At 39.0% G+C, this 12,059-nt stretch overlaps 2 protein-coding genes across 4 annotated transcripts in view; one reads left to right on the top strand and one right to left on the bottom strand.

Annotated features, from left to right (window-relative positions):
- The window catches only part of CFAP96 (cilia and flagella associated protein 96), a 93,884-nt gene that overhangs the window by 44,000 nt on the left and 37,825 nt on the right, over positions 1-12,059 (top strand). The gene's annotated exons all lie outside the window — the stretch shown is intronic.
- PDLIM3 (PDZ and LIM domain 3) overlaps positions 3,818-12,059 on the bottom strand; it is a 30,079-nt gene continuing 21,837 nt past the window's right edge. For 2 of the 3 annotated variants that reach the window (XM_067722043.1, XM_067722044.1), the window contains exons 5-7: positions 7,876-8,003; positions 5,905-6,016; positions 3,818-4,540 (exon numbers count right to left, since the gene is read on the bottom strand). In XM_067722043.1, coding sequence (XP_067578144.1) covers positions 4,351-4,540; positions 5,905-6,016; positions 7,876-8,003 — 430 coding nt within the window. In that variant the 3' untranslated portion in view covers positions 3,818-4,350. Of the gene's footprint in view, positions 4,541-5,904; positions 6,017-7,875; positions 8,004-9,603; positions 9,868-12,059 lie in introns of all 3 variants that reach the window. The other variant, XM_067722042.1, reaches the window with a different exon arrangement.

Raw genomic sequence — 12,059 nt, 5'->3', positions numbered from 1 at the left:
AAGGGTCATGGTTGGGAGCTTTGGGAACTTGGACAGCAGCATCTGGAGCCCAGATGTGTGAAGGGGCAGGCAAGGCAGCATGTGCAGCTGTGTGTGGCATAATGGTACACAACGCAGGCTCTTGCATGTGACGTTGGTAGCATGAGCCTGGTGTTTTAGTGAACCACAGATATATGTGCACTTTGGCATTTATACACGTGATGAGTAATTCACACACCTGTGTTTTTCAACCCCCCTCTACTTCAGAAAAGGAGATGGAATGGGAATTTGGTCTCATGAGAGGTAGTTCTGAAACTCACAACATAATTTTGCTCTTGGTACAGAAATAATGACTTGTATGTACTCCTTCGCCAGATGAATAGTTGAATAAATAAATGAATGGAGTAATTTTCAACTCAAACAAATATTTGGCATTTTATATCTTAATTTTAAATCTATATGCTTAATATTTATGATAGGGGTAGCAATTAGGTTTTAAGAGCAGCTCTTGTATTATTCTTTGGTTAATGGAATTGTGCTTTGGGTTTTTCATAAGTTGAGGTGTGCTGACATGCCTTATTCTTAGAGGTAGGAAAACATGTTGTTAGACATTCTCTGCATACTTGGACAAACTTTTGAGGTAATTCAGAAGATAATGTTAATATCTCATTTTATGTTCTTCTGATGTGAGCAGTGATGAATAATAGTACTACAGAATTTGAAAGAAAGAAATTATGATAAAGCACCCACTTCTTCTAGGTGCTTTGTTTTAAACTTAATTGCATGAAGCATTCTAATCAGCTTGAAAATGTCAATTTGTAAATATAGCCAACGCATTCAAAAATCCATTTTGTTGTTGTGCCTAGTATTCAACATCTCTTACTTGGTAGGTGCTCAACTAAATATTTATTGAGTACTCTACAACATGAATAGAAGCTTAAGACGATTATCTTGAAATAGTCATGTAGATCAGGTAAATGGTTTATTTACTTCAATTATCTGAATACCCTCAATCTGTCTCCAATTTTCTTTTTTTTATGCTTAAGTTTCAGATGGCACAGCATTTAAAAAGAAACATTAGGCCATGATAACAGGATAATACAGAATAATGGTTCTAAGTAGTAGTTTCCCAGGACTGAAATAAATCTGTTCAAAGGACAACTTGACAAACTTTTGCAACTCAAGTTGTTAGGAGAAGAACCCCAAAGCTCCATTCTGCCTATCTTGGGATATTCCTGTGAGGGACAAACTTTAGATTAGCTTATGTAGAGATAATCTAAACTGTTTGCGTGTCACATTAGCCATTAGCTTTACCTTTGCTTACACAGGTGCAAGTGTATGTGATAACTAGAACTGTTTTTCACTCAAACAGTCGTCCTATTGGTAGAGAGTGTAGCAACTCTATTCTGCATTTACTCTGAAAAAACAGCAGTTTAGTTAATCATGAGTGCAAAGTTTACAGATGCCCAGTTCTGTCATGGATCATTTCATTGCTCATTGCTAGCTTTAATAAGCTTATAAATATAAAAACAGTGACTACTCTGCTTTCTAAGAAGACGTGGTATGCTGAGAGCTAAATAAAAACTAGTTGGCATCCTTTGTTCATGGCATGAATTCCTATATAAGACCTGGTGTGAATTCATTTTTGAAGGACAAAATGCTAGTATGGGGGAAGTACTGTTATTTGTTTGCTTTTTAAAGAAAGTTTTAACTCCTTTCCATTTTAACAACATTGCTATTTTCACCCTATACGTTACATATTTTAAAACGATTTTTATATTGCATTCATTTCTATTGATTAATTCTGTCATAAATTCCTCTATATGTTTAAATTTCTAGATTTAATCGTCAAAAGAATAAAAATAATGAACACGCAGTTTTAGAGTATGCTTCACAAGCCTTAGTCACAGAGACTGAATTATCAGCTTTAAGCCCTATCTTCCCTGAATTTCAGATTAGAACTATACTACTACTTTTTTTCAAACTGTACTACTTCCTTTTCTCATTATTGAACATCTGAACTTAAGAAGTTCATTATGTACTCTACTACATATAAAATGTGTAAAATATAATTTTAAGGGAAATATTGTCTGATATCCAACATCAAGTGTACACTAATGTACAATATAATATCTAATCTACACTTTCCTTCTCATGAGTCTTTCATTCCTATTTAACTTCTTTTTAGTGTGGTACACATACCTTCAGCGGCACTTCCTGGCTCCAGAGATGCTGTTTGACCTTCTCCAGATAACACCAGGCAGACTTCCACTGACAAGTGCCTTGGGTGTGTGAGGGGGAGGGGCAGAGAGGGGGCACAGTGGGGATTAAGTGCTTTTCAAACAGCTTGTATGTGATCCTCCTTATCATAACTCTGCCTTTATCCCCTAGTCCAGAAATGCCTGGTGCTGTCAATTCCCAGGCTGTTTCCAGTGCTGGAGAGTAAATTGGGTTGGTTTTCAGTTTTCTCGGTTGCTGCTTTGGATTTTAACTTTCTCAGGTTTCCTAAGTCAGTTACCATGCATTTGCCCTCTAGCTTCCAAATTTTTAAGATTATATCCTTACCAGAAAAAATATTTTAAAATAACATCTGAACAAAAAAAGTAATGTATTTGAATACATTCATTTCTTTGATTGCAGAATTTTCTATTTTATTGGAATAGGTCTGTGAGTGAATTTGTGTTTTGGTTCAGGGGTTCCAGTTTTTTTGTTTTTTTTTGTTTTGGCTCACGGGCCCAGCCGCTCTGCGGCATGTGGGATCTTCCCGGACCGGGGCACGAACCCGTGTCCCCTGCATCGGCAGGCGGACTCTCAACCACTGCGCAACCAGGGAAGCCCAGGGGTTCCAGTTTTGATCTCAAATGCCCATAGGGGCCAGGCAGGTGTTCTGGCTCCTCTCACTGGTTCAAAACCTCAGACAGGTCAGGGTCAGAAATAATTAAGTTTGGGAGAACCCCAGAGCAGTACAACCCAGGCCCTATTTTCCATTTGGGACAATAGGAGAATCCTTGCTCCAGTAGGGTAGAGATGACTTTGTGACACAGTGGTGAGACTGAGGGCTTGAGACAGTCCCCACCTCCCCAGCCTGCTGGTTCCCATGTTTGTACTTGGAGAGGACAGTTTCATAAGCTCCCCTGGGTTCCCAGTGGGGTGCATGGGAAGTAGGTAAGACATGCAAGTAAGGGGGCATTGCCGTGGAGCCACCATAGTGAGAGGCAAGGTGACAAATCAGAGCCAGGGGCCAGATGGGGTTCATGTCTGAGATGCAAAGGATCCAAGAATCCAGGGAAGGCTGAGCTGAGACTTTTGGACGTGGTGGTAGAGGTGGGCTTGTTGCCTGGTCCCAACTATGTTGAGAAAACGGAGCACACGTGGAATCATGGGTTTCAGCAGAGAATACAAGCAGGACCCCAGGAGACCAGCAGCCCCTCCCTTCCTCAGGGGCGTCCCCTAAATGTCTCCTCTTGGAGGTGCCGTCTTGGGAAGGAGAAGGTGGTGGTGGTCAGCCTTGAGAATAAAGAACTAGCCTTGATAGAGTCTGAACCTTGACTTTGAATACTTATCTGAAAGAGACATTTAAAATGAAAGAGACTATTTCCAAAGCAGCAGAAACTGTTTTAATCTGAAAGAGACTGCATCACCTTTAACTAGCACATTTAAAATTTCCCCTCCTATCAGCAGAAATTGTGGGCTCAGAAGAGTGAATGAGTTATGAAAACTAAAGAAGCCACATTTTTCTTAAAATACCTGAGTTGTTAGTGTACACGACGAGATATGACTGGGCCCTCTCATTGGAATGTTGATTTTATCTGAATTCATTGAGTGCCACTTCGTTAGGTATTTTTAAAATGTTTTATGTATTTATTATGTATGCTGCATCCAGTAGTATAACTGTTTGAATATGAAACTAGAGAGATCTAGGGAATTTCTCCCTGACATGCACTATTATAGTTAAAACAGATAACAGACACCTGCAGGGCTGTCTTAGAATACAAGATTGTCATTTGTCGTAAGTACTGCAATTGCAAAATCAACTGGTTAAGGAAGGGCAATTAGACTCCCCCTAAAATCTTGACGTTTACATGTTTGACGATCATATTATAAATGTAAAATATAGAGTGTGACATAAAAATTATTGCTCTAAATTTCATTAAGTTATTGCTAGCCCCAAAGAGAAATACAGTTGAATGTATGTTTCTGTTAGAGCAGGCATCTACCGCCCATTCCTTCTCCTGAGGATACAATGAGATAAGTGTCTAAAAGCTTGGTTCTAGATTTGGAGTCAGCCCTTTGCTCTACTTCTGCCCCAAGCCGTTAACGTCTGCCTGTGAGGGTGCGCCTGGGTGAGTGCATGTTCCATCTGCCGGAGACTTAAGCTTTGGGATAAAGAGTGACTGTGTCGTAGCCCTCTGGGGGCCTCATGCGGGCCCGTGCGTGGGTTTCGCAGTACAGCTCCCCCTCCACGAAGAAGTAGCCCTTTTGTTTGAGGTTGAGGTTACAGTCAGCACACACGAAGCACTCTGGATGCCGATGCTTGTCCCTCACCTTCACAACCGCACCACTGTTGGGGGAAAAGGAGGCCTCGTGAAAAAAACCCCACAAAGCCAGAAACATGATACAAAGGCAGACAGCACTACAGATAAGGCAGGTGTTATCTGTTTCACGTTCAGGAAACAATAGCTGCAAAGCTGGGCACAGCTGTGGAACTGATGTAGTTGCCAGGGAGAGCCAAGACCACCATAGTAAACCTTCACATGTGTCTCTCTGTTGTTGACGTGTGAATATTTTTCAGATCTTTTTCAAACAGGATTTTTTTTTTTTTAGAAAAATGATAGGATCCTTACTTCATGATCATTCCCTGTGTTTCTTTGAAAGAGGGAGACATGATACAGATAAAACAGACACCTCTGCAAAGGATTCTGATTTTGGCCAAGGTTGTTGTCTACACAACCAAAAGTCCCTCTGCTTACTGTCTAGCTTGGTGATCCAGCCTCTATTCTATGGAACACAGAGAGAACAGATCAAAGGGCAGAGATGGAATTTCCACTGGTGGGTGGACTTGGCCTCTACCGTCAAAGCAGTTTACTCCAACTTGGGGGCAATCATTGCTTCGTGTAACATCACAACCTGTCGTATGTTTTGAGGTCCTGTCTGCTCCCATCTCCCTGTCCTGCTTGTTTCTCTGTCTCACAGCCCCTTCTGTGCTGTAACCAGGCTTATCTCCCACTGCCCTCCTGGGATGAGTCCTGGGTAAGTGGACAGATGGTGCCTCAGTGTGTGAGCTAGTGACATAGGAACAGAAAAAAGGGATGGAAGAGGTGACCACATGGGGCATGAGGTGGAGAGACTGAAATGCTCTGGTTCACTTGAAGGTTTGAACTGACAAGTGTGGCTATTCACACATGAAGTCCCTTGAAATGGAAGCTGACTCTATGCCTAAAAATCATATTTCAGTATTTGTGCAACTTAAGAAACCACGTAAAGATAATGTGTTTTAATTAATAACTGGGTGACCCCCATATTTGTTTTCCTGGGTTTATACAGAAAAGGAAGTGTTCAAAGACTGTACAGAAAAGGAAGTGTTCAAAGACTATATGCATTAACAAAGGGAGGGCTTTTTGAAGTGAAGTTATTCTTGGAAATGACTTTTTAAATATACTTCTAGGGTGGTTTCTTTTCACCAGAATATGTCTGAAATTATAAGTCAAGATATTCGACTCACATTCTATGCTAATTTGGGGGTACATCGAAGGAATTCTGGTCAAAATGTGCTAAATGTGTGGACATTATGTTTCAAGTCAATGAATAGAAATTTGTTTTTCATAAAACTTAAAACCTTTTCTATATACGGAGTCTTAAAGTACAAGAAATAGAGAACTGACAGCAAGATTTATGATGAATTTTGGGGTTGAAAATGAAACTTACACAACGCCACTCCCACATTTGTCACAGAGTGGCATCTTCTGTGTGCTGCCAGCACCGCATGGGACTTTTGTAACTGGAGCTCTCACACTTCGAGTTCCAGCAGGACGGTCATCTGAAAAACAGAGTGTTTCCATTTATGGCAAGGGAACAGCTGGCAACAGTTTATACTTTGCGTCTATTTTAAGGTGTGCACTTTAACCTGAGGAATTCTTAGTTGCGCCCACAATATCATTTAGGAAGAAGCAGGACTGGTTCAAGCATAATTTGTTCTGAAACGGGACCTTACAAAACAAAATTAGTTAAAAATTGTTGTAGTTGTTGTCATAGGGAGCTGTTACAAAATGCCCAGAGGGGCAGAGGGCACTTTGCATTCTTCTTTTTTTAATTGTGGTTAAAATATACATAAAATCACCATCTTATCTATTTTTAAGTGTGTAATTCAGTAGCATTAAGTATATTCCCAATGTTGTGCAACCATCATCAATATCTATTTCGAGAACTTTTTCATCATCCAAAACAGAAACTCTGTACCCAGGAAACATTAATTCCATATTCCCCCCTCCTTCCTGACCCTGGTGACCTCTGTTCTGCTTTCTGTGTCTATGACTTGCCTATTCTAGGGTCCTCATATAAATGGAATCGCACAATATCTATCCTTATGTCTCTGGCTTATTTCACTTAGCAGAATGTTTTCAAGGTTCATCCATGTCGCAGCCTGTATCCGAATTTTCATTCCTTTTTAAGGCTGAATAATACTCTACTTTATGGATATAGCACATTATGTATATCCATTCACGTGTGGATAGACGTTTAGGTTCTTTCCACCTTCTGGCTGTTGTGCATAATGCTTCTATGAACGATGGTATACGAGTATTGGTTTGAGTCCCTGCTTGCAGTTCTCCTGAGTATACATGCAGCAGTGGGTTTCTGGATCCTATGGCAATTCTATGTTTAACTTTTTGAGGAACCACCTTACTGTTTCTCACAGTAGCTGCACCATGTTACATTCCCCATCAGCAATGCACAAGGGTCCCCATTTCTCCATACCGTTACCAACACTCATTTTCCATTTTTTTTTTGATAGTGGCTATATTAATGGGGCATTTTGCGTTTTTGTGCAACTTCTGAAGGACAGTATATGTTTTGGAAGTGGAAAAACATTGGTAAGAGTATGAACTCTGAAGACAGCAGGAGTGGGCTGGAGACCCAACTCTGTTTCTTACTTGCTGTGTGACTTTGTACACATCCACCCTCTCTATGCCTCATTTTCTCTTTTGTTAAATAGGGAAAATAATAGCTCCTACCTCACTGGGTTATTGTGCGGATTAAATGACCATGTGTGCAAAGCACTCAGCACAGGATTTGGAGCACAGTAAGGGTTCATTCCAGTGTTATTTTAAAATTTTGATGATCATGACACCCTGGAATATGGGGGAGGCTGAGAAATTTTGCAACATTTTATGATCTATAAGCTGAGCCAGCCCTTGACTACTGTGGATGGGATTTGTCTTCAGCACCCTTTAATCACCAAGTTGGTGGCTACCTGGATATGTCTGGAAGCTCCTTTCCTTAACCAAGCACCACCCAAGTCCTTTTCAGCAAAGAATCATTTGATGACTGATTAAAATCGGTTTTTTTTGTTGTTGTTGTTTTGTTTTGTTTTGTTTTGCGGTACGCGGGCCTCTCACTGTTGTGGCCTCTCCCGTTGCGGAGCACAGGCTCCGGACGCGCAGGCTCAGAGGCCATGGCTCATGGGCCCAGCCGCTCCGCGGCATGTGGGATCCTCCCGGACTGGGGCACGAACCCGTGTCCCCTGCATCGGCAGGTGGACTCTCAACCACTGCGCCACCAGGGAAGCCCTAAAATCTGTTTTTAGACTCTCATTCCCATTATGCTTGCTGCCCTCCCCCACCCTGATCCTTCCAATAGCCTCTATCAATAACGTTTCAGCAGTTGTTCACGACTGCTCACCATCGTTCACTAGTTCCTGGAGCACCCTGAAGGAGCCTGACTGGCGAGGCTGAGTAGGTTCATTCCGATTGTCGTGGAGCATCCGGTACACATCCGACTGGGGGGGCACTGGGGAGGCCGTGGGTTCACTGAAACACAATATGGTTTGCGAAACAGCGTCAGGAGTGTGTGTATGTGCAAGAAGCCACAAGATATCAACAAGCAGTGATCACTATATTTACAGCAACTCCTGGACAGAGATTCAGTATTTTCAAGTTAATGTCTATTATATCAATAGCTAAAAATATAATGTGAATTCACACGGGTTGCCTTAAAAATATCAGTAATTAACCTGGGGGTCACATCAGCACTTCTCCATGTGGCAAAATCCTTTGGAGGGCAACTAAAATGTGATTGTTAGGAAATAGTAATTTAAAAAATAATGCTTACGTCTGATGGATATATAATTATAATGTGAACAGAATTAAACTTTCTCAGGAAAAAAAAGGACAACATACACATGATAGAAAGTGCACGAGTGAGCCTGGTTTGATTATTCTCAGTCATAAAGATGTCAGTAAAATTCAGATTCATTTCTGATATTAAACCAACAGTGTATGGTTTAGTTTTGTTAACTCCTGTAGACAACAAAGGTATCATTTTGCTTGTAAACTGAAGAAATTCAACTTGTCAGTGTTTGAAAGTGCATAATGTAGCAACTTTCACATAGAAGTCAGCTTTGTTGGCTACTAAATAGCCACATTATAATTCATTTACAAAAATGATAGAAGCTTTATTTTAATAAACTTTCTACAGATATATTCATGATGAACAATTAAAAAAAGCCACAATAAAAATACATGTCAGGCACTGAGTTGCTTTATTATTTTATGTCATTTAATTGCATTATCTAGAAAAGGTAGTTGTTATTTGCACATATTTTTATTACCAGTGTCATATTTGGAAGTAATCATCTTATATATCTGAAACTCCTTGCAAATGGCTTTGAGATACATTATGGTATTATTATCACATTGTATTCATCCCACGAATTATCTCTGGGATATTGTTACCTAGCACTCATAAGCATTACCATACTTTATAATGGCCCTATAATATTGAAAGAAGTAATAAGATTTTATCTTACAGTAAATTTTTTAAATTGAAAATGCTTGATGGCAAAAGTACTTTGAACAAATATGCATAATAAAGAAGAAATTAGTCAAAATAGCGATCAATGGAAATTAAATGTCTATAGCAGTAGCTTGAGATATTCACTTATAAACCCTTATTCATGGCAAAAATTTTAAATGAAAAATAATTAACTCTCCACAAGATGCCATTAGAAGAGAAAAGAGGTATCATCTCTTTTAAAACTTCTCTGAACCTCCCATCCCTTTCCCAGTTTTTGACCCCCAAAGGAGAAACATAGATTATCCCAGATTATAAATCACTTTTGAAAAGTATTGTACCAGACATTCGTAAACTACACTGCAGTTTTTCAAAAGACATATACGTTTGGTCCTTCCATGATTTCAGTTTATTGCGATCTGTCACATAAAACTCTACTTGGTTAATTTTTCAAATCGCCCTTATCATTAGGCCTAGATATCTGCAATAAATCCTTAGTATTTTTTTTTGAAAGCTTTTCACAAAGCTTTCTTTCAATGATAAGACAGTGTACAAGACACCAGTAAAGTTGACATTGCCCATGTTAATATGCCGATGGTTCAAAAAGACTCATATTACCTCATTGAGGGCGTTTCCCCTAGAGCTGTTGAAACCTGACCCTGAAGTGTTTCCATAATATTGCCATCTGAGTACAACTGCATAGGTGTATTAAACTGAGCATGTATAATCTTCACACCAGGAAGTTCCATTTCCAAAGGAATGTTAGGGGCCATCTTAGCAGCAACTTTCAAGTCACCTGGGCAAATAGTACTAAGAGTACTGACAGAAGAAGGGGTGCTACGTCCACTGCCACCGTCAATACCGGACGGAGTACTGCATCCACTGTGTTAATGACCACGTTACACAGAGATGACACAGGAACCAGAAAATCCAGACAGGAGAACACAGAGAACAAGTACAGAGAGGTTAAAAGTAAGAGGTGAATTAAATCAAATGAAAAAGAAATATTTATTTCTGGCTAGAAGTTATTTTCAAAAGGGAAGACATTTAAAAATTCATGATTGAAAAACGTTTAACAAAATTAAAAGGTACAGGTGATATTGCATTGTTTGGCTCTGTTCTACTAGACAATATGTTCTACGAGGCGAAGGCTTCATGTAAAAAGAGCTGTGCATAAAGGAAGTGGCTCAGGGAAGTTACATTAGCGGGACATCCTTTTACATTTCTGAGCTGCAGTTTTTAAAACGAAAATATTAATGAATGATCCTTCACAAATAGTAATATGAGTATGCAGCATGAAGATCCAATCAAATATTGAGGCTAAACGTTTCAAAAGAAGAAGTATTTTCAGAAATGCAGTTGGGCCTTAATTGAATAGTAATTGGCAACTTGTAGGTTATGTGATAGAATTATGTTTTAAGACTATTTTGTAAATATTTTATTGTTACTATTTTAATTTTTTCTACTTTCATTCATTCATTTTGTGAAGACTACACTTTAAAAAATTGTTCGGTGATTTGATACAGGCTCTAGAAACAGCCAATAAATGCCTGTCGCCTTGAAATGAATGATTAGAGGGGAAATAAGGTGATCTCAAACTCTGTGAATGCTACTTAGAGCTAAGATTTCTTTTATACATAGCTACTTCTTGTAAAATTTTGGAAGCACACATATATTTCCATGCATATTTCTCATTTCCTTTTAAAGACAATTTAAGGCAACTCATTATTAAAACATCAGAAAGGCCAGTCATGCAACTTTAAGGACAACGACAGAAATTTCTTATTCGCTATGAATAGAATTTTCCGTGGATAAGAGGTTAGTCATAACTGATGCCAACGACTAAAAAGTCATTTTTCTACATGCATTTTAAGTGCAGCATGAGAAATGCATTTTTTGAGAAAAGGAATATATTGGGTTTTTTTAAGCGCAGTCATTTAAGACAAAGCTAAAAGAAATAGTAATATTAGTGTGAACTTCAGTCACGCCTGCAGGTTAGTGTTGCTGTAAACTGAAGGCAGAGAAGAATTTATATGGTGTGTTTTCCTGAAAATGTCCTCTGAGGGCTCAAGTATGGCCGCATACCTGCATTTACTCTCTAGGGCCACTAATGCCAACCTCAGCCCCATTCAGAGAGCAAAAACCAAAAGCATATATTGGGCATTGATTTTACTGGCTTCATCAATGCTGCAGCCTGGATAGTCTGAGCAACCCATGTCACTAGATGAATTAAAATTTTTGTGTGTGTTGTGTTATCCAGTTCAACCACCTGCAAAGACTGAATCGGGCAGGTATATATGAACTTGCTCCTTCACTTCCCAACTACTGAGAACTTGTTTGAAACTCAATCAGTAAATTGGTTGATCACATACAAAAATGTCATATGGTTTATTCACCATTTTCATAGGCTCAACACTATGCTGAAATTGACTTCAGTTGGTAAAAGAATAGAAATAACATTTCAGTTATAGTGCAGTTTAGTCAGGATCGTATTGATTTGACCTCAGTATAATGAAGTTTATTAAATTGTAATTTAGGGATTTGAAACACTGAGTTTCAATATTGGGAGACTTGGGCTCAAAATAGTGAACCTTTTCAACAAGCATTTATAACTACTCGACCTTACTGTGTGCCAGGCATGGTGCTAGATAGTGGAGAAGTAAACTATGGTCAGCTCAGAACTTACAGATATACCTTATTTTACAGTTGTAATTAGTATTACATTTTTGTCTGTTATTAGTGTTCTTATATACATGCATGCTTGTGTATATAACTTTATTTAAGCAGAGACTGTGTCTTCTATTTCCTAGTTTCTTTATCATTCTATTTAGGGGCCAGTGTGTATTGAATAGATAGGAAATAAACCCTAAGCAAAAAACAATTATCTTTTTATAAATTTCTGGGACAATTTTAAAAGAGCTCTTGAACTGATGCTTTAAATAAAATAGTTTTCATGGACTCTAGTCACTGTGGAGATCATCATGGGTCACCATGACCTATTCCTGTGACCTGGAAAGGTAGATACCATTGAGATTTCTTGACATTGACTTACTGGCTTGGCAACCTGTAAGGTT

The sequence above is a fragment of the Pseudorca crassidens genome, chromosome 21, assembly GCF_039906515.1.
Source record: "Pseudorca crassidens isolate mPseCra1 chromosome 21, mPseCra1.hap1, whole genome shotgun sequence".
NCBI lineage: Eukaryota > Metazoa > Chordata > Mammalia > Artiodactyla > Delphinidae > Pseudorca > Pseudorca crassidens.
This window is presented reverse-complemented; position numbering and strand designations above follow the sequence as displayed.